This window comes from Cnephaeus nilssonii (assembly GCF_951640355.1).
Source record: "Cnephaeus nilssonii genome assembly, chromosome: 17".
Classification (NCBI taxonomy): Eukaryota; Metazoa; Chordata; class Mammalia; order Chiroptera; family Vespertilionidae; genus Cnephaeus; species Cnephaeus nilssonii.
Genome location: NC_137088.1, coordinates 6,455,436 through 6,474,446, shown reverse-complemented (window position 1 = coordinate 6,474,446; position 19,011 = coordinate 6,455,436). Strand labels below are relative to the sequence as shown.

At 53.6% G+C, this 19,011-nt stretch overlaps 1 protein-coding gene across 7 annotated transcripts in view; it reads left to right on the top strand.

Annotated features, from left to right (window-relative positions):
* SCN5A (sodium voltage-gated channel alpha subunit 5) overlaps positions 1 to 19,011 on the top strand; it is a gene marked incomplete at its 5' end in the record, with an annotated part of 77,611 nt that overhangs the window by 41,281 nt on the left and 17,319 nt on the right. For 3 of the 7 annotated variants that reach the window (XM_079795527.1, XM_079795530.1, XM_079795531.1), the window contains 6 exons: positions 472 to 645; positions 2,381 to 2,737; positions 6,582 to 7,019; positions 8,639 to 8,797; positions 11,387 to 11,507; positions 12,517 to 12,671. In XM_079795527.1, coding sequence (XP_079651653.1) covers positions 472 to 645; positions 2,381 to 2,737; positions 6,582 to 7,019; positions 8,639 to 8,797; positions 11,387 to 11,507; positions 12,517 to 12,671 — 1,404 coding nt within the window. Of the gene's footprint in view, positions 1 to 471; positions 646 to 2,380; positions 2,738 to 6,581; positions 7,020 to 8,635; positions 8,798 to 11,386; positions 11,508 to 12,516; positions 12,672 to 19,011 lie in introns of all 7 variants that reach the window. The other 4 variants (XM_079795526.1, XM_079795529.1, XM_079795528.1 and 1 more) reach the window with 2 other exon arrangements.

Sequence of the window (19,011 nt, the reverse complement as noted above, 5' to 3'; positions counted from 1 at the left end):
CCAGTGAGAAAAGTTCAGCAGGTGGACAAGGAGGGAGCGGGCACGGCGTGACCAAGGTCTTGAGCCAGGAGAGCCATGAGTAGCTATGGGAATGAATGCACGTATCTGGCACGTGTGAAGTGAGGGTGTGTCCTGTGGCAACACGGGCTGGAAGGAGTCTAGGGCTGGGTCCCCGGCCCTCAGGTGCTTCCTGAACTGAATTTCTGCAGAGCCCTCAATGGGCCCGGCTGTTTCTGAGGGACAGGCTGACAGCTCATGCTTGGTGAGCAACAGAGCGGGCTGGAGGCCTCAGGGCCGAGGTATCCCTAAGGGGCTAGGCCGTGGCCAGGCAGGCCCCCACTGGGAGCCTGGGTGCAGGCAGAGGTGGCAGTCCAGAAGGGAGACCCTGTGGGAACAAGGCGCCCCTGACGGCCAGAGGCTCTTTCCAGCCCAATTGTGGGGAACCCCTGTTTCCCTCCCGCGCCCTCCCAGGTCTTCACAGGGATCTTCACCGCAGAGATGACCTTCAAGATCATCGCCCTCGACCCCTACTACTACTTCCAGCAGGGCTGGAACATCTTCGACAGCATCATCGTCATCCTCAGCCTCATGGAGCTGGGCCTGTCCCGCATGGGCAACCTGTCGGTGCTGCGCTCCTTCCGCCTGGTACCTGCTGGGCCTTCTGCAGGGGGGCGGGGCGGGTGCCTGGGGCACCACTCACTCACCCCAACTCTGAGCCATCATGCCTTCACCCAACAGCTATTGGCTAAGTACCCCTGGGTGCCAGGTCCAGTGCTGGTGATGTGTGGGGGGTGGGTAAGACAGAAGGAGATACCCCTCCAGAGGAGCGATTGGGGTGGCCATCGGATGATTTGCAAAGCCCTTTATGATTCACCCTTTAGTGCTCACAGGATCCCAGGAGTGGGGCTGATATTACTGTGTCCCCATTGCACAGATGAGGAGACTGAGACTCAGAGAGGTTGTCACCCTGGGTGGTTGTGGCGGGCGTTCCTGCTGTCCTGTCATGAGGGATCCGGGCCTTGGCTTTCATGGTCACTTGTCTTGTCAAGGGCAAGTGCATCTTGCCTTGTGTCTTTACAATGTGGGGAATCCCAGAATTGAGAGAGCTCAAAATCTACAATGCCAAAGAAGGGTTCTTTGGAAGAGCCATGGTTGAGGCAAGTCAGTGATTCAGAAAGAAGTCGGAAGCAATTTCCCAAAGCCCCATGGCAAGTAACAGGTGGAGCCAGGTCTGCCGACAGCTCTTCCTTGGTCCTGCCTGCTGGTTTCAGAATCCGCATTTTGCAAACAAACGCACACACAAATCGCCTGCGGATCTTGTTAAACTGCGGATGACAGTTCAGTGAGTCTCAGGTGATGCCAGAGCTCCTGGTGGACTATGCTTTAAGGCTAAGATGCCTGAGAGGTCCAGCCACGGGCTGGAGGGAGGTCAGGGAAGGCTTCCCGGGGAAGTCTGAGCGCTGTTGGTGCCCAGGAAGGCAGCATGGTGGGAGCAGGTGAGAAAGCCTAGGCGGGGAGTTCTAAGCCCAACTCCACTGCCAGGAGCCAAGGAACTTAGACAAGTTACTCCACGTTTAAGGGTTGTCGTCTTCATCTGTCAAAGGAGGTAGTAAGAGTGCCAGCCCCATGTGTTATTGGGAGTTCTGTATGCGTTGATGCATCCTAAGCACATGGTCTGACACAGTAGGTTTTTATTTTTTTAAAATATATTTTATTGATTTTTTACAGAGAGGAAGAGAGAGGGATAGAGTTAGAAACATCGATGAGAGAGAAACATTGATCAGCTGCCTCTTGCACACCCCCTACTGGGGATGTGCCTGCAACCAAGGTACATGCCCCTGACCGGAATCGAACCTGGGACCCTTGAGTCCGCAGACCGACGCTCTATCCACTGAGCCAAACTGGTTTCGGCATACACAGTAGGCTTTTCATACATGCTAAGCACTGGCTCCCTTTCTCTGTTATAACTAAGAGGAGAGAGAAATGGAGGTGGTTGGGTAAGTTAGCGATGGCTGAGCTGGCCTGGAAGAGTATCTGAGGAAAGGCCTGGCAGAAAAAGGACATCCCCTGTTGGGAGGATCTAGGAAGTTCCCTGAAGTGAGACCCAGGGGAGTAGGAGGCTAGCGTGAGGACAAAGAGAAGGGCTGTGTGGGGGAAATGAGGCTGGAGCTGCTGACCTGACTCCCAGAGCGGAGTCCACTGAAGCCACCTTCAGGCCGTGGGAAGAAACAGTAGTGTGGGCTCTTGGAGAAGCCGGAGGAACAGGTGTCAGTGACTGTCAAGGGCCCCCTGGGTTTTCGGGCAGGAACTGTGGGAGGGAGATGAGGGTGTCCGTGGGCACTGGGAACCAGAGCCTATCACAGGCCCCCTCCCTCCCCAGCTGCGGGTCTTCAAGCTGGCCAAATCATGGCCCACGCTGAACACACTCATCAAGATCATCGGGAACTCGGTGGGGGCCCTGGGGAACCTGACGCTGGTGCTGGCCATCATCGTGTTCATCTTCGCCGTGGTGGGCATGCAGCTCTTTGGCAAAAACTACTCAGAGCTGAGGCACCGCATCAGCGAGCCGGGCCTGCTGCCCCGCTGGCACATGATGGACTTCTTCCATGCCTTTCTCATCATCTTCCGCATCCTCTGTGGCGAGTGGATCGAGACCATGTGGGACTGCATGGAGGTGTCTGGGCAGTCACTGTGCCTGCTGGTCTTCTTGCTTGTTATGGTCATTGGCAACCTTGTGGTAAGTTGGCCAATGGCCTGGCACACACACATTCACCTACTCATCCATTCATCCACCAGCTACCCATCTGTCCATTCACTTATCCTTCCTTCCATCCATCCATTCATTCACTCAGCCATCTGTCTATCAAACCACCTATCTACCCATCAATTTCTCATCTATCCACCTATTTACACATCCATTCATCCATCTACTCATTTACTCATCTTTCCATCTGTCTTCTCATTCATTCATTCATCTACCCACCAATGTACCCACTTAGGACTTTTCATCAATTCACCCATTCCCTTATCATTTATTCTTCTATCTCTCTACTCATCTATACATCTACCTATCCAGCCAGCCATCCACTCATAAATCACCCACCCACTAACTCGCCCATCCATCTGTCTTCCTCTCCATCAATCTATCTACCTATTTACTTACTGACTGACCCATTCATTCATATCACTCTTTATTTGTTAACTCATTCTTTAATTCACCCACTTACTTGCCTGCTTATTTATTATTTCCTCATTTTACCTTCATTAATTTACTAACTTATCTACCTAATATTTTATTAGTCATTCACTGGCAATGATTTTATCGCATGGTTTTTCGATTCAACTTAACAAACATTTGCTGAACCCCTGTTGCATGCAAAATATTTTGCCAGAGGCTATTGGATATACAGAGGTGAATGTGGCCCTGACATTACTCATAAACTTGGGGAGGTGGGGAGTTCAAAAAGGCATGAAATTAGAATTTTTAAGTTAGTCAGAATGATCAGAGCCATTAAGGGGGAGCTTATCGGTGCTGATCCCCTCCAGCTGGAAATCAAGGAAGGCTTCCTGGAGGAGTGTTTAGAGCTGACCTGATAGACATGTAATGCTAGAGAGGAAAGGGGCAGGGTGAGCAAAACACAGGTGCCAGCAGGTGGTGGTCCAGGTGAGGTGGGCCCGTGGGAGCCTTGTATGTCTCCCTGGGTAGCTGTGGTGGGAGTTCCTGCTGTCCTATCATGAGGGATCCAGACCTTTGCTCCCGTGACCACCTGTCTGTCAAGGGCAAGTGCATCCTGCCTTGTGTGTTTGCAGTATGGGGAACCCCGGAGTTGAGAGAGATCAGAATCTAAATGCCAAAGAAGGGGCCTTTGGAAGAGTCAGGGCTGAGGCAGGTCAGTCGTTCAGTGTCCTCCGTGGGCATGGAGCCCCCTTCCTGGTACACAGGTGGCCCACACATGCTCAGACATCACACCCGCGTGGCCTGGCTCCCGAGGGCATGGGCAGCCCACGCTCACGTCCGTTCATAGAGAGGTTTTAGGGGGCGGGAGTACTGTGAGGGGCAGATTCTAGTGCCCTTCCTCAGACTGGCCTGTTGTCTCCTCCCATGTGCCTTCACGGGGCCCGGGCAGGCCCAGGCTGAGATGGGGTCAGCCTCCTGCAGGCCCCACAGCTGGAGGAGCGCAGAGAGGAAGAGGGCTTTGGTGCACAGAGCCCCTGGGACCCAGCCCTTTGGCCGGCCTCACAACCCTCCTCCCATCTCCTCAAACCGGTGGACTCCATGTGTTCCAAGGAGGGCGCGAGCACAGAGCTCTCCGAAAAGGGCCAGTCTGAACTGCCCTCAGACACACGGCCCTGCCATTTCCAAGCGCATCTGTCTGGGGATGAGAAGATTGGAGGCTGCTGGGGAGGGAAGCTAACAGCCCACGCAGGCCCCCCCCCCCCCCGCCCTGGCTGCCTCAGGAATCGGGCTGCTGCCGGGCGTGGGAGGAAGCAATTGCCATTAGAATGGGAAGTGATGATCAGGCAGGGGCTGGGGAGCAGCAGCGAGATTGACAGGGAAAGCACGGGAAGGAGACAAACTTCTGAAGCTGCCGACAAGGGAGGCCCCCGTGTCCTGTGTGGGTGGGCGAACGAGGCTACCCAGGCGCCCCCTGCCTGCCCTGCCCCCAGCCTGGGCCCCAGAGCCCTGGAGGTCAGGGGCGGTGGGCCGGGCGTGAGTTAGGGCCGTGAGAGAGGGTCCAGGGTGGGCCACAGGAACGGAGCAGGCCAGGCCAGAGGTCTGCGTAGACAGCAGCTCTGAGTCACATCCCATGCCCCGCCCCCCAAAGGCTACAGGAGTCCAAAGTGATCATTTCTCCATAGAGTTAGGATCCGGAAGTCCTCCTTCTTAACCCTCCCATGCTGTCCATGGGAGTGTGTGTGGCTCTTTTTTTAAAAAAAAGGCCAGTCTCTGAGGGCTGGCGCTCGAACCTTCCGTCAGAGTCTCATTCCCAGCTTGCTGACAGGTGTGTCTGCGGGGCTTGTGAGAAGCCAGAGCAGGGGCTCAGCGTGAGAACTGTGCACCCGCCTTCACACAACACCCTGCTGTGGGGGCCCCCATCCAACTGAACTCCCTTCTGGGGGGTCACCAAGCCCAGCGTGGGGAGGGGTGTGGCCTGAAACAAGAATGCTATTTTTTCAATTTTTGTTTTTAAAAGATGGCTTAGAGAGGCCAAAGAGCATACTCAAGGTTAAACACTAAGTAACATAGTCTAGATTCAAACTCTGGTCTAGATATAAAGCCTAAGCTCTTAATTGTCATGCTACACTGCTTTAATGCAGAGGCAACACCCAATTCTACCTGAGTCAGGAAGTTTATCTAAAGTGGTAATAATACTTGGAGCCGGGTCTGGCCTACGAGGGGAAGGAGCCCAGCACCAGCGTCATTTAACTTTCAGGAAACTGGGAATGGGCCCGTGCCCAGCCCCTGGTCGCTCAGCAAACGTTTTCTTTTGTAGCAAAAGCTAAAAATTGACATTTGCAAGATAATGTCTCAATTGCAGGATGGTTTACCACCAAGCAGTCATCCAGATCATGCAAACACAGAGGACCATGCCAACCTCCCTTAGGGGTCAAGTCCTTAATCCCTAAATTTTAAATTTTACCTTTACTGTTAAAAGTATAACGGATGTCCCCCTTTTTCCCCATTGACCCCCTCCACCCCGCTAATACATGATTTAAGGAGCGTGCCTTCGAGCACCTCTGAAACCTTGGCCCCTTCCCTGACTCCCCGCAGCACCATGGGCCTTGGAGGCAGGGCTGGCCCCCGGCACCAACCCCAGGTCCCTTCACCCCATCCCATTGTCTGGTCCCGCACACAGCACCCATCCAAGGACCCCTCACCGCCTAGACACAACCCGTCTCAGTAGCCTGACCCCGCAGGTGGTCCCAGACGCCTGAGGGCTGCCACCTGGGCTCTTGTCCTGCCATTGCCCCCTTCTCTACTCAGTGCCCCCGGGGCCTCCCCTGGGAAGCGTAGTCAGACCTGGGGACACAGGTGGGGAGGGTGCTCCACAGCAGGAGCCCCAGGTGTCTGAGTGGTGAGTGGCCTGGGGGGAGGGGGCGAGGGGGAAACGCGGAGACACGTCACTACCCCTCCCTCCTTCACCAACGGAACGCCCCACCCTCTCTGGGTGGGATTCTGTCTTGTTCCCGGTGGCCCCAGATTGGACCCCACTTCCCAGAAGCAGGCCTATGCTCCCCGGAGGCAGCTGCCGACAGGGAGGCCTGGGCTTTGACCCGGACCCCTGCTTCGCCCATGGAACCTCGGCCAAGACACAAGAGACCTAGGGCTGTGCAACCTCAGCTCCCACGTATCTGAGACCTTGGGAGGGAGGATTAGGATGTGTCTTTCCTCTCATAGCCAAACTATGTTCGAGAGAATGGGGGTGAGGATCAGGGCCCGGGACCCAGGCTTTGACCTAGAGCTGTTGGCCTTTGGCGGTCCCTAAGGTCCCTGGGCCTCAGTTTCCCCATCATGGACCCCAAGGCGGAGCACCTGGCCCGGCGCCCGCCTCACTGAGCCCGGCGTATTGTCTCCCCAGGTCCTGAACCTCTTCCTGGCGCTGCTGCTCAGCTCCTTCAGCGCAGACAACCTCACGGCCCCGGACGAGGACGGGGAGATGAACAACCTGCAGCTGGCGCTGGCCCGGATCCAGCGGGGCCTGCGCTTCCTCAAGCGGACCACCTGGGACTTCTGCTGTGGGCTCCGGCAGCGGCGGCCCCCGAAGCCTGCCCTGGCCCCCCGGGGCCCGCTGCCCAGCTGCATGGCCGCCTCCAGCTCCCCGCCACCCGCAGAGCTAGAGAAGGCGCCCCCGGCCCGCAAGGAGACACGGTTTGAGGAAGGCAAGCGGCCAGGCCAGGGCACCCCGGGGGATCCGGAGCCCGTGTGCGTGCCCATTGCCGTGGCTGAGTCAGACACGGATGACCAAGAGGAGGACGAGGAGAATAGCCTGGGCACCGAGGAGGAGTCCAGCAAGCAGGTGAGCCCCCACCCGACCGCCTCCCCCCGGCCCAGATGCAGCACCTACTTACATAGGGCGCCGGGCTCTGCTGCCAGGGCAACCGGCCTCACTCAGAGCCGCTGCCGCTGCCCCTGCCAGCCTGCCCCAACCGGGCTGGGCGGTGGTGGGAGACAGGGTGTCCCCCAACAGCATGCCCCGTAGAGGGGAGCTGAGACCAGCTCTCCACCCTCTCCCCAGCCCAGCCCAGCAGGGGATCTTGGGAGGGGTTGCTGTCCATGGTTTATCCCCTGGCTGGTCATGGGCAGCTGTTTGTACGGGAAGGGAAACTGAGGCACGGCACGAGAGAGAGAGAGAGACCAGCTAGGAGTTCCTCCTGCCTCTGGACAGAGCCAGGACCCCGGGCCCTGCCCCCACTCTCACCACTGTCCCCCTCGGGGACTCCCCAGGCCAATGTCTTGCTGAGAAAAGAGTGCATCTGACCTCCCCCTGCCCCTTCCCCTCCTCCCAGGCCCGGGGCGGATTCTGAGATTTAAAAATACGCATCCCGAAGATGGCAGGTGTCAGAGACGGCACTATCTTATCTCCCAACCTGTTATTTTTAACACTTAGGGCCAGAGTCTGGACAAAAGAGCAGTGCCCCCCACTGCTCCCTCGGCTTTCCCGTGGCCCGGGCCAGGCTCACATGGCTTCGTCTTGTGTTGGGTCTTTAGGTCCCCAAAGCGGACGGGCTCTCTCTGTTTAAAAATATATTTTATTGATTTTTTACAGAGAGGAAGGGAGAGGGATAGAGAGTCAGAAACATCAATGGGAGAGAAACATCGATCAGCTGCCTCTTGCACACCCCCTACTGGGGATGTGCCCGCAACCAAGGTACATGCCCTTGACCGGAATCGAACCTGGGACCCTTCAGTCCGCAGGCCAACGCTCTATCCACTGAGCCAAACCGGTCAGGGCCGGGCTCTCTCTGTTCAGTTGGGCCCATCCTGGCCGCTGCCTCTGGGCCTGCGCCGGGTGGGTTGGCCTGGAGAGCAGCGGCTTTCCCGCGTGGAGTTTAATCTGAGGCTTCACACGTGGTCCCACAGCCCCCTGCCTCCCTGTGGCCCACGGCCAGCTCCAGCCCGTCCAGTCAGGCCCAGAGGGACGGTGTCCGCGGGGGGAGGGGTGCTCACAGCCTCCAGTGATCTCCGGGATGCTCCCAGGCACTGCCCGCCCCTCCGTTTCCCTCTCCTTTGCTTCTCTTGAGCCCGTGGGGTCTGGCTCCCTGGGGCGTGTGCGTGTGTGTGTGCGTGTGTGTGTGTGTGTGTGTGTGTGTGTATGTATGCAAGCTGGGGTGCCATAGGAACTCACAGGAAAAGTCATCGTGTCCTTCCAAAGTGGAGTTGCCACGTATGGGAGCTGGGCATGGCGACCCAGCTGCACCCTGCCAGGGAGGGGGAGAGGGCTACCTACCGGCCCTTTACCTGGACCTAACGGGAGCCCCCAGCCACCCGCTCAGGGCTTCGAGGGAGGGTCCTCCTCAGTGCGATGAGGCCCCTGAGGAGGGCAGGAGGCATGGGTGGGGCCTGAGGCAGAGTCGGGGGGGGGGGGGGGCCTGGAGCTTAGGGCCGGGAGCTCATGGGCGGAGGTCTCTTCAGCAGGAACCCCAGCCTGTGTTCAGCGGCCCAGAGGCCCCTCCGGAGCCCGGGGCCTGGAGCCAGGTGTCAGAGACCGCCTCCTCCGAGGCCGAGGCCAGTGCGGCCCAGGCGGACGGGCGGCAGCAGCGGAAAGCGGAGCCCCGGGCCCCAGGGTGCCGCGAGGTAACGCATACCCGTGCCCCCGAAGCCCGTGGGGTGCGGCCTCTCGGGCTGGAGCCTGCATGGGCTGGTGGGACCCACAGCAGCCGTCACGGGCCGCGTGGGAGACCATCTGCAGAGGGGACCACGGGCAGCCCTGTCCACGCAGGGGCGGGTGGGATGGCGTGGGGCCCGGAGCCACGGGCAAGTTCTAGAAGCTGCCATCCCAGGACCGCGAGGCAGGACTAACCCCGAACCTCCGTGTGTTCACCCCTCCTCACCCGGTCCCTGTGCTTCGGTCCCATTTGGCAGCCACGTGTCCTGTGAGGGGCCCCACCCCAGGGGACTTGGGGGAGCTCTGAAAACGAGTGCCTGGCTCCTTGGTGCGCCGGCCACCAGCTGCTTCTCACGGGGCTAATGCGGAGGCCGCAAATGGGAGGCCTCCTGGAGGGTTTTGTTCCGACCACAAAAAGGGTTTTAATCTGAATTGGCCACCAACATTTAAAACCCGGGAGCTTTTATGTAAAAAATCTGCACTTCTGGCTTCTCTTGAAAAATCGTTGGCAGCGCCGCCCTGCTGGAGGCAGGCGGTCACTGCGCCCGGGGTGGAGCCCTGGTTCGCTTCAGAGCCCGCCTGCCTGGCTCCCTTTAATTGCCTGCCTGGCCCCCATGCGCATCTGCACTAACAGACTGTGGCCCTGCTAACCAACCCCCCACCCTCTCCCACTCATGCCAAACTCCATGGAAGGGGGAGGTCACGTGTGGAGAGACCCTGCTGGGGGGCCATGTCCTGCAGCCTGACCTCAGGCCTCAGGCCAGCCGTTGAGACCTGCTCCAAGGGGACGTTTCTCCTCTGCCATGTCCGTGGCATGGGGTGGGCCTATGGGAAGCTTTGCCATCAAGGCCAGTTTGGGAGCGAGAGGGCCTGGTGGGGCCGTCACCCTGACAGCAGCAGGCGGCACCCGGGAACCGGAAGACACGGAGGGACAGACAGTCATGGGGAGTAGGGCTTTCCTACTGGACTGGGGACCTGGAACAGGTTTCGTGGCTTCTTCCTCTCTCTAAATCAGTTCGTATTGGACCCCATAAAGGGGAGGGTGAGGTGGGCAGGGGCTTTCCTGGGAGAAGGACCCCGTCATCTCACTGGATCTTGAGAACTCGGCCTCCCTGGTGACAAGCCCGCATCCTTTGGGGCAGCTCCCGTGCGTGAAAGGAAAAGCAGGGGGAGACCTCCGGCCGTGCCTTTCCCAGCTCAGTGTCCAACACAGAGCTGGGAGGAGAGGGATGGCCCTCCTGGCAGTGGGGGAGGGGGGGGGAGGCCATAAAGGCGCCACCCCGCCCCGAGGAGCGGCTCTCCGTTCCCACCAGCGCTCGCCCGTCACAGCCTAAAAGTGAAAGCTAAAAGTTAAGGCTGAGGACTTGAAGACACCAGGAGTCAGTCCCGGGAGGAAGGGACGGGAAGGCAGTGGGAGGAGCAGAGGCACCAGATCTCGGACCAGCACATCTCTACGTGGGGCCTGGGCCTGAGCAACAAGGCGGCCACCTGAGCGGAGGATTTAGACGGGATCTGAAGCCCGTGGAGGCTCCCCTTCCTTCCAGAAGCCCTGCCCGGCCCCCCCTGTCCTCAGGGTGGGCTCCTGGAGGCAGAGCCTGCCACAGGCCTTCCAGTGCCAAGGACCTCCTGAGGGAGCGCTCAGGAGACACCCGCAGGAAGAGAGAAGCAGGCTGAGGCAGCGGCGTGGTGGGGCGCGGTCGCTGGATGCTGGCCTCCGCGTGGTTCCCTCCGTATCAGTCCATCACACTGGCTTTCGTGGCAACCCCCCGAGCAATTTCCAGAGAGGGCAGCTCCCGGGTGAAGACGGCTTTCTGGAGCTGGAGCCAGGCAGCAGCCAGTGCTCACAGGGGCTGGCATGGGTGCCCTGGCCTAGAGGAGGGGAACCGGGCAGGGCGCCACAGAGGCCCCTACAGCCGGCACCCACACGTGACACACGCAGACACGCACAGGGCACACCGCGTGCGCACCCCTCTCTCTCATCAGGTTAAGCGAGGTCAAGGCATGCCAGGCAGGGCATGGCCCAGCACCTTCCCGCTCTTACTCCAGACTCGGCGCCTCACACCAGCACCCACATGAATTGGGGGGGAGCAGGGGTGGGTGGCCGGCCTGTTCTCTGCATGTCTGACCTTGTGCTTACGTGTGCCCAGGATGCTGGTTCTGACTCGGTTCTGGGTGTGGCATGCCTGTTTCCTCTGTGTGTGCCCATGTGCCAGTGTGTTTCCGTGTTGCCACCCCATGTCTGTTTTGTTCCCAGCTGGACTGATGCTTTATCCCCATATTTTCCCAGATGCCTTCGCATCCCCACAGCCCTGCCCTAGACCCAGCAGACCAGAACCACAGACCCAGAAGCCCCGAGGTCCAGCCAGCCTCAGCTGGCCCTAGGTGACCTCTGGGGCAGGTTCTCATCATCCCGGGCTCAGGTTCCCCGGGAGGGCAATGGATAGTAGTGTGGGCACCTCCCCTCCGGGAGCCCCAGACTCCCCAGGCTCTGGGCTGGAGGCTGCGACATGGCCCACACTCATGTCCTTGCCCACCCTGCCCCACGCTCCTGCCCACAGACCCACGAGGACAGTTACTCCGAGGGGAGCACAGCGGACATGACCAACACCGCTGACCTCCTGGAGCAGATCCCTGACCTCGGCGAGGACGACAAGGACCCGGAGGACTGCTTCACTGAAGGTCCTGCCCTGGGTGGCCCTTTGCCCCAGCCTCAGCCCTGCCGGGAGGGGCAGAAGGACCTGCAGCTCCTTGGGGCCCGGGGCCATATTACACCCCACCCTGGCCCGGCTGCCCCCCTCCCTGCCCCATTCATCATGGCTGCACCAAGGACTGGTGCCCCTGCGTTTGTGGGGTGGTAGCATGCCTGTACGCTCCCACAGCGGCAGGGGCTGGGTCTGGTTCACCGCTGTCCCCTCAGGCCTTGGCATAATGACTGGCATCTGTAGCTTTCTTTTTTTTTAAATATATTTTATTGATTTTTTACAGAGAGGAAGGGAGAGGGATAGAGAGCTAGAAACATCGATGAGAGAGAAACATCCATCAGCTGCCTCCTGCACACCCCCCACTGGGGATGTGCCCACATCCAAGGTACATGCCCCTGACCGGAATCGAACCCGGGACCTTTCAGTCCTCAGGCCGACGCTCTATCCACTGAGCCAAACCGGTTTCGGCATCTGTAGCTTTTATAGTGAATGGGTGGTGTATTTGGAGGGCAGCTGGGGATACAATGAGGGATTGTCCTCCACATGGCACGTCATTTGGGGCTGCCAGTCAAGGGCCCATTCTTCCCAAGGCTCAGAAATTGCCAACATGGAGAAGGCCCAAGGACAGAGCAGCCCAGGAAATTCTGGAACATTCTGGCAGGAGGAGGGTTTCCCAGATGAGCAGAGGACAAGATGGAGGCCACCCAGCCCCAGCCTTGCCCCTGCCCACACCTGCCAGGCCCTTCCTCCGCTCCCTGGGTGCCTGGTCCATATGGCCTTGCCACAGAGTGCCTGCTGCGTGTGGGCTGTGGCCGACAGCACCCACAGCCCTCCCGCCCCCCACGGCCCCGCCCACCCCATTGCCCTGCTCCTCACCCACCATGGTAATCTGTCTCTCAGTCATTCCTTCAACCACCGAACTCTGCCATCAGCCATGGGCATTCACAGCCGCTGGCCTGGGCCTGACCCCTCTCCCTCCCCCGCAGGCTGTGTCCGGCGCTGTCCCTGCTGCACCGTGGACACCACGCAGGCCCCAGGGAAGGTCTGGTGGCGACTGCGCAAGACCTGCTACCGCATCGTGGAGCACAGCTGGTTCGAGACCTTCATCATCTTCATGATCCTGCTCAGCAGTGGAGCTCTGGTACCCTCCATGGGGAGGGGGATGCAGGGCTGGGCAGGGCGGGGTGGCGGAGGAGGGGAGGGTGGGAAAGGAAGTCGCCAGCTGGAAAGCTGGGTCAGGAATGGGGGGCAGAACCTCTGCTGAAAATGTCCTCTCCCAGGGCCCCAGGTCAGGAATCAGCTGGCAAACTCTCACCACCTGGGAGCTCAGGTGCCGGTCCGGGCAGGAAGGGCTCAGCAGCGGGCATCGGTCCAGGCCCCCTTGTTTCATGAAAGGGCAGTGATTTGCCCCAGATCACAGGGCATAGCTGGTATTGGTCACAGGTCCCTGGCCTCACACACCTGAGCTCTGGTGACACTCCCCCCCCTCCCCCCCACCATCACCACTGTGCACGGCTTCAGGCGGGTCCAATGCAACTCATGATTCTGGCTGAGACCACAGTGGTGGCTCCACTTACACCAGGTTTCCCAGGGCTGGAGGCCACGCGGTGTAGTTCACACACGTTTATATTTCATCCCACACCAAGCTTTTGCAGAAGCATTAAGTAGCTCGCCCAAGTCCCCACCACCCACAAGCAGCAGGTGTGGCATTTGAACCCAGACAGTCAGATTCCAGACTGACCTTCCATTGGTTCCACAGGTCTTTTCCAAGCTCTCCTCTGTCTGCTTCTGTGAGCCAGGGAGAGCCTCAGGGGATTCCCTATCTAATTGGGGAAACCAGACTGAGCAGGTTTGAGAGAGTCAGAGATCAGTTCAAGAAAGTTGAGCAAGATTGAGTAGATGACTCCGGGTGATGGGAGGTCAAGGGGAACTGGAGCAATCAGGAAGGGCTTCCTGGAGGAAGCAGATGGAACTGGACTGTGGAGGGCAGGGCGGTTTATTGAGCCCTAGAGAAGCAGAGAGGCCTTCCAGGGATACCCTCATCTGGCCCCCAAGCACCCAACTCTGATCTCTCAGATCCCTTACTAGAAGAAAGGGAACAGCCCTAGAGAGGGCTCTAGAAGGTGCTGTTGAGCAGGGAGAGGGATGATCAAGACGGCAGAAGAACAGAACCTTTCCTGACCCAGAGGGAGCAGGCACCTGATAGTGTTGGGGGTGAGCAACTAACAGGGAATGCTTGGGACTACAGAGTGGGAAGGGGTCACTCTGATCCAAGACTCTGTGCCTCCAGTCTGTGATGCCCCTGGGGGCAGGCCATGAATGAGGAGGCACTGTGGCTGTCTAACCTCTGAGCCTCCCCCTCCACCCTGACTGCCCCCCTCCTGTTCTGGAGTTGGCCCAGACCCAGGACTTGCAGACTCTGCTGTTTTACCTTTGGCAGCTAGAGCGAAATCTCTGCAGACTTCAGAGAAGGATGACTTGACAATATGTTAACAAGTTTTGTTTTTAAACAACCACAAACAAGGGCAGCCAGAGCCACTTAGTCTGGGCTGTGGAGGAAAAACTCAGCCTGGCATAAGTGAGGAGGAGTTTTGGCAAGCAAAGATGCATCTAATCAGGGTAGACAGCCAAGCAGTGTTAAAAAAAAAAATGTCAATGATACATTGAGAAAAGAAGTCTCAGTGTGTTATTTAAAGTTATAAACTTGTTTAACAGAAAGCAGACTATATATCCCTTCCAAATTGCTGAAAGAAAACATAGATCTTGCAGTAAAAGATAGAAAAAAAATAAGCAACAAGGAAGCTTTAAATCAGAAAACAGAAAGTACTATGGCAGAGGCAAGATCAAACATGTGTTTTAATAATAAATGTAACTGGATAAAATTCATCTTTAAAAGAAAAGGACTCTGAATGGACTTTTTAAAAAGCTTCAGCTATTACTCTCAAATGACAATCCTGGAACACTGTGACTCAGAAATATTAAAAGTGAAATAATAAGATATTTCAGGCAAATGAAAACAATGACAACAAAAACCAGAGTGCTTTTGTTAATATTAAACAAGGTTGAGTTCAAGGGCTTGAGATATAAAACAAAGAGGGTCCCCACCTATATTAAAAATACAACTATTATGAATATACTAGAGGCCCGGTGCACGAAATTCGTGCACGGAGGGGGGTTGTCCCTCAACCCAGCCTGTACCCTCTCCAATATGGGACCCCTTGAGGGATGTCCGACTGCCTGTTTAGGCCCAATCCCGGTGGGCAGTCGGATCCCTAAACGGGCAGTCGGACATCCCTCTCACAATCCAGGACTGCTGGCTCCCAACTGCTTGCCTGCCTGCCTTCCTGATTGCCCCTAACCACTTCTGCCTGCCAGCCTGATCACCCCCTAACCACTCTGCTGCCAGCCTGTTTGCCCCCAACTTCCCTCCTCTGCCGGCCTGGTCACCCCTAACTGCCCTCTCCTGCAGGGTTGATCACCTCCAACTGCCCTCCCTTGCAGGCTTGGTCCCTCTCAACTGCCCTCCCTTGCAGGCCGGGTGCCTCCCAACTGCCCTCTCCTGCTGGCCATCTTGTGGTGGCCATCCTGTGTCCACATGGGGGCAGGATCTTTAACCACATGGGGGCAACTATATTGTGTGTTGCAGTGATGATCAATCTGCATATTACTCTTTTATTAAATAGGATAGAGGCCTGGTACAGGGGTGGGGGCCAGCTGGTTTGCCCTGAAGGGCATCCCAGGATCAGGTGGGGGTTCCCTTGGGGTGTGCGGCGGCCCGAGCGAGGGGCCTGTGGTGGTTTGCAGGCCGGCCACGCCCCCTGGCAACCCAAGCGGAGGCCCTGGTATCTGGAATTTATTTTCCTTCTACAATTGAAACTTTGTAGCCTGGAGCGGAGCCAAGCCTGGGGCTCCCTCCGAGGCCGGCAGCCATTTCTGTTGGGGTTATAATTGAAACTTTGTAGCCTTAAGCGGGTGGGCCCGGCCAGGGTGTGTGGAAAGCTTTGCTTCCCCTGTTGCCGGTGGCAACCCTGGCCTGCTCTCTCAAGCTCCATTCTGCCGCCATTTGTTTGAATTTGTTTACCTTCTATAATTGAAACTTTGTAGCTTGAGTGGAGGCTTAGGCCTGGCAAGGGCAGGCGGAAAGCTTGGCTTCCTCTGTTACCTAGAAAACCTTGCTCTCTGTGGCTGTAGCCATCTTGGTTTGGGTTAATTTGCATACTCGCTCTGATTGGATGGTGGGCGTGGCTTGTGGGCATGGCTTGTGGTGTGTCGGAGGTGTGGTCAATTTGCATATTTGTCTATTATTAGATAGGATTTTCTTGGGATTGTATAGCACTTAATATAAAGCAAAATCATTGGGGAAGGGGGTCGAAATGGCAATAGTGCAATAGCACAGGGAGATTTCGCCACATTGCTATTTTATTTTTTTAAGGGAGCCCAAGGTGAATGATGAGAAAGTAAGAGAGAACTTCACATTTTTAGATTTTTTATTAATTTTTAGAGAGAGGAAGGGAGAGGGGAAGAGAAACATCAACGTGAGAGTGAAACATCAATTGGCTGCCTCCTACACTCCTCCTCCTGGGGATCCAGCCTGTAACCCAGGCATGTGCCCTGACCAGGAATCGAACCATCACCCTTTGGTGAACAGGACAACACCCAACCAACTGAGCCGCACCAGCCAGGGCTCCTATTATTGACAAATCAAAGAGAAAGAACAAGACAATAGGAAATCTAATGTGTGTGTGTGTGTGTGTGTGTGTGTGTGTGTGTGTGTGTGTAATTACTAAATTTGATCTAACCCAGTGGTCGGCAAACTCATTAGTCAACAGAGCCAAATATCAACAGTACAACGATTGAAATTTCTTTTGAGAGCCAAATTTTTTAAACTTAAACTTCTTCTAACGCCACTTCTTCAAAATAGACTTGCCCAGGCCGTGGTATTTTGTGGAAGAGCCACACGCAAGGGGCCAAAGACCCGCATGTGGCTCGTGAGCCTCAGTTTGCCGACCACTGATCTAACCTAATAATAATAGCTAACACTTAAATAGTGAGTCAGACTCTGTTGTAAACATGTTACAAACATTAATTCATTTAATTCTCACAATAGGTATTATTAAGCCCATCTTACAGATAAGGAAACTTCTAGATACAGCAAACATAGAAAGATTAAAAACAAACCCTTAGAAATGTAAAGGTCATTTTAAAATAAACCTTGGGGTAAACAAAAACTATTTTGCTGGTAGATTCAGGGGTGTTAATTACATTAAAAACGAGGCAAATAAATAAAATAAAGAGAATATACATGGGCCAGAGATGACAGTGTTCTATAAAATAACACATTGTGACTCCACCAGTTATGTCCACCTGAAATCTAGAAAAATAAGAAATGAAAAATAGAGGAAGAAAAAAAACTGTGACTGGGGGGTGGGGAGGAAGACGACAAAATAAGAACATTGATAATATTGCACGTGAGATTCAGCCAAAGCTGTAATACGAATAAAATTCAGAGACTTAAATAGTTTTGTTATTCAATAGAAAGAAAGTAAACTAATTACTTAACTCAATAAATTAGAAATATAATAACAAAGTAATCTTAAGAAAAGCAAAGGAAGTAATTAATAAAATAAAGACATAAATTAATGAATTAGCAAATAAATAAATAAATAGTAAAACTGATAAAATTTCAGAGTAAAACAAATAAGAAACCTCACATCTCCAAGAGTGGACTCTTTCACATTCTCAAGGAAGAAAACAATTCCAGTCCTACTTAAAATATGCTAGTATATGAAAACAAATGGAAAGTCTACAGATTCTTTTTATGAAATCTAAATAATGCTGATTTTTAACAGCATACCAAAAGGAAAATTATAGACCAATTTTCATATTCCATACTTATAGAGATGCAAAAGTCTTAAAATATATGCAAATAGGACCCAGCAGTATATTTAAAAGATTAAGTATATCATAGTTAGATATATATCAAGATGATGCCACATTAGAAAATCTATTTGTACAATTAGGACAAAGATAAATTATCTCAACAAACTCCTGGTTTTTAAAACTGTCAAGCACAGAAATAAAATATATTTCCTTAATTTAGTGAAAAACACTCTCAAATTAACTTCTGTCATCCTCATTAGTAGTAAAACACTTGAATATTTTTATTAAAGTCAGAAATAAGAAAAATGATGATTTAATTACTGTTTGGTTGTTGTTCATTACTCAATAGTAATCTTGAAGTACTAACCAGTGCAAATAGTGAGGAAAATTAAGCATACAGTAAAAATAAATAGTAATATATCATTGCTTTTATATAATGATTGCCTAGAAAAATGTTAAAACTTATTAAAACCATTATATGGCCAATCATAAAATATATAAAGAATTGTTGCTATTGTCGTTTTATACTAACAGAAACCTTTTAGTCACAGGTAAAATTTCTCAAATATTCCTAACATGCCAGGCATTGTAAACAAAATAACTTGGAATAAACATAACATAATATGTATACTAGTAAGAGGCACATGAAGAAAACTTCCAAACTTTGCTAAGGATTGTAGAAGGAGACAAATAGGTAAAAATGCTATAAATATATGCTAGTGTTGGGTAGGAAGGCTGTGTATTAGTTCTTAAAACAGTTAATAAACTTAATGCAATAACAATAAATTTCCAACATCTTTAAGAGAATTTGCAAAAATGTTGCCAAATTTTATCTTGAAAATTACTAAAAATGACCAGGAAAATTTATATAATACTAATTCAAGTACAGGTAGAGAATAGAATCACATAGAGAGGTCTGAAATTAAGGGTAGTATATGATAAAGGTGACTTCTGTGGATTTTGAAGTGAATTCTTAAAGTATTGGGGCAGTTGACCAATCACTCCAAAAAATATATTAAAATGTTTGCTCTTTACCAGAATTAGATTTTTTAAATTGTACTATAATAAACCCTCGATTTTGCAGACCTCGATTTAACAGACTTTCGATTTAACGAAAAAAATTTCCAGTCCATATGTCATGTGTGAAAATTAATACCCTGTTCATTTTTAAATGCTTTTAACCAATATTTGTTTATAATTAAGTTAACAGGTTATTTTGTTGTTGTTATTAATTCACTGCTATTTTTAACAAATTTTAGTGACTAGGCCATATGTTGGAAAAAACACTGTAGTAATTTCACCAACATAAATAAATATTACATATCGACAACTATAGTCTACATATTTAAAGCCAAGAGTCACCCACCGCACGAATGACTAGCACGTGGTCAAACCACCTGGCGCACGGGGGATCGGTTCTGTGGTCACGTGATATGACTTCCTGCAGCAGTTCTAACTGTGCCGCGTGCTAAGCCACGCCCCAGCCGTGTGCATTTGTTTACTCTTGGTGACCGGGGAATGCAGGCATTTACTAGACCTATTCTGTACACATTTTAAATTACTGTAATAAATATAGAACACTTTCCTGTGAAATTTAACTT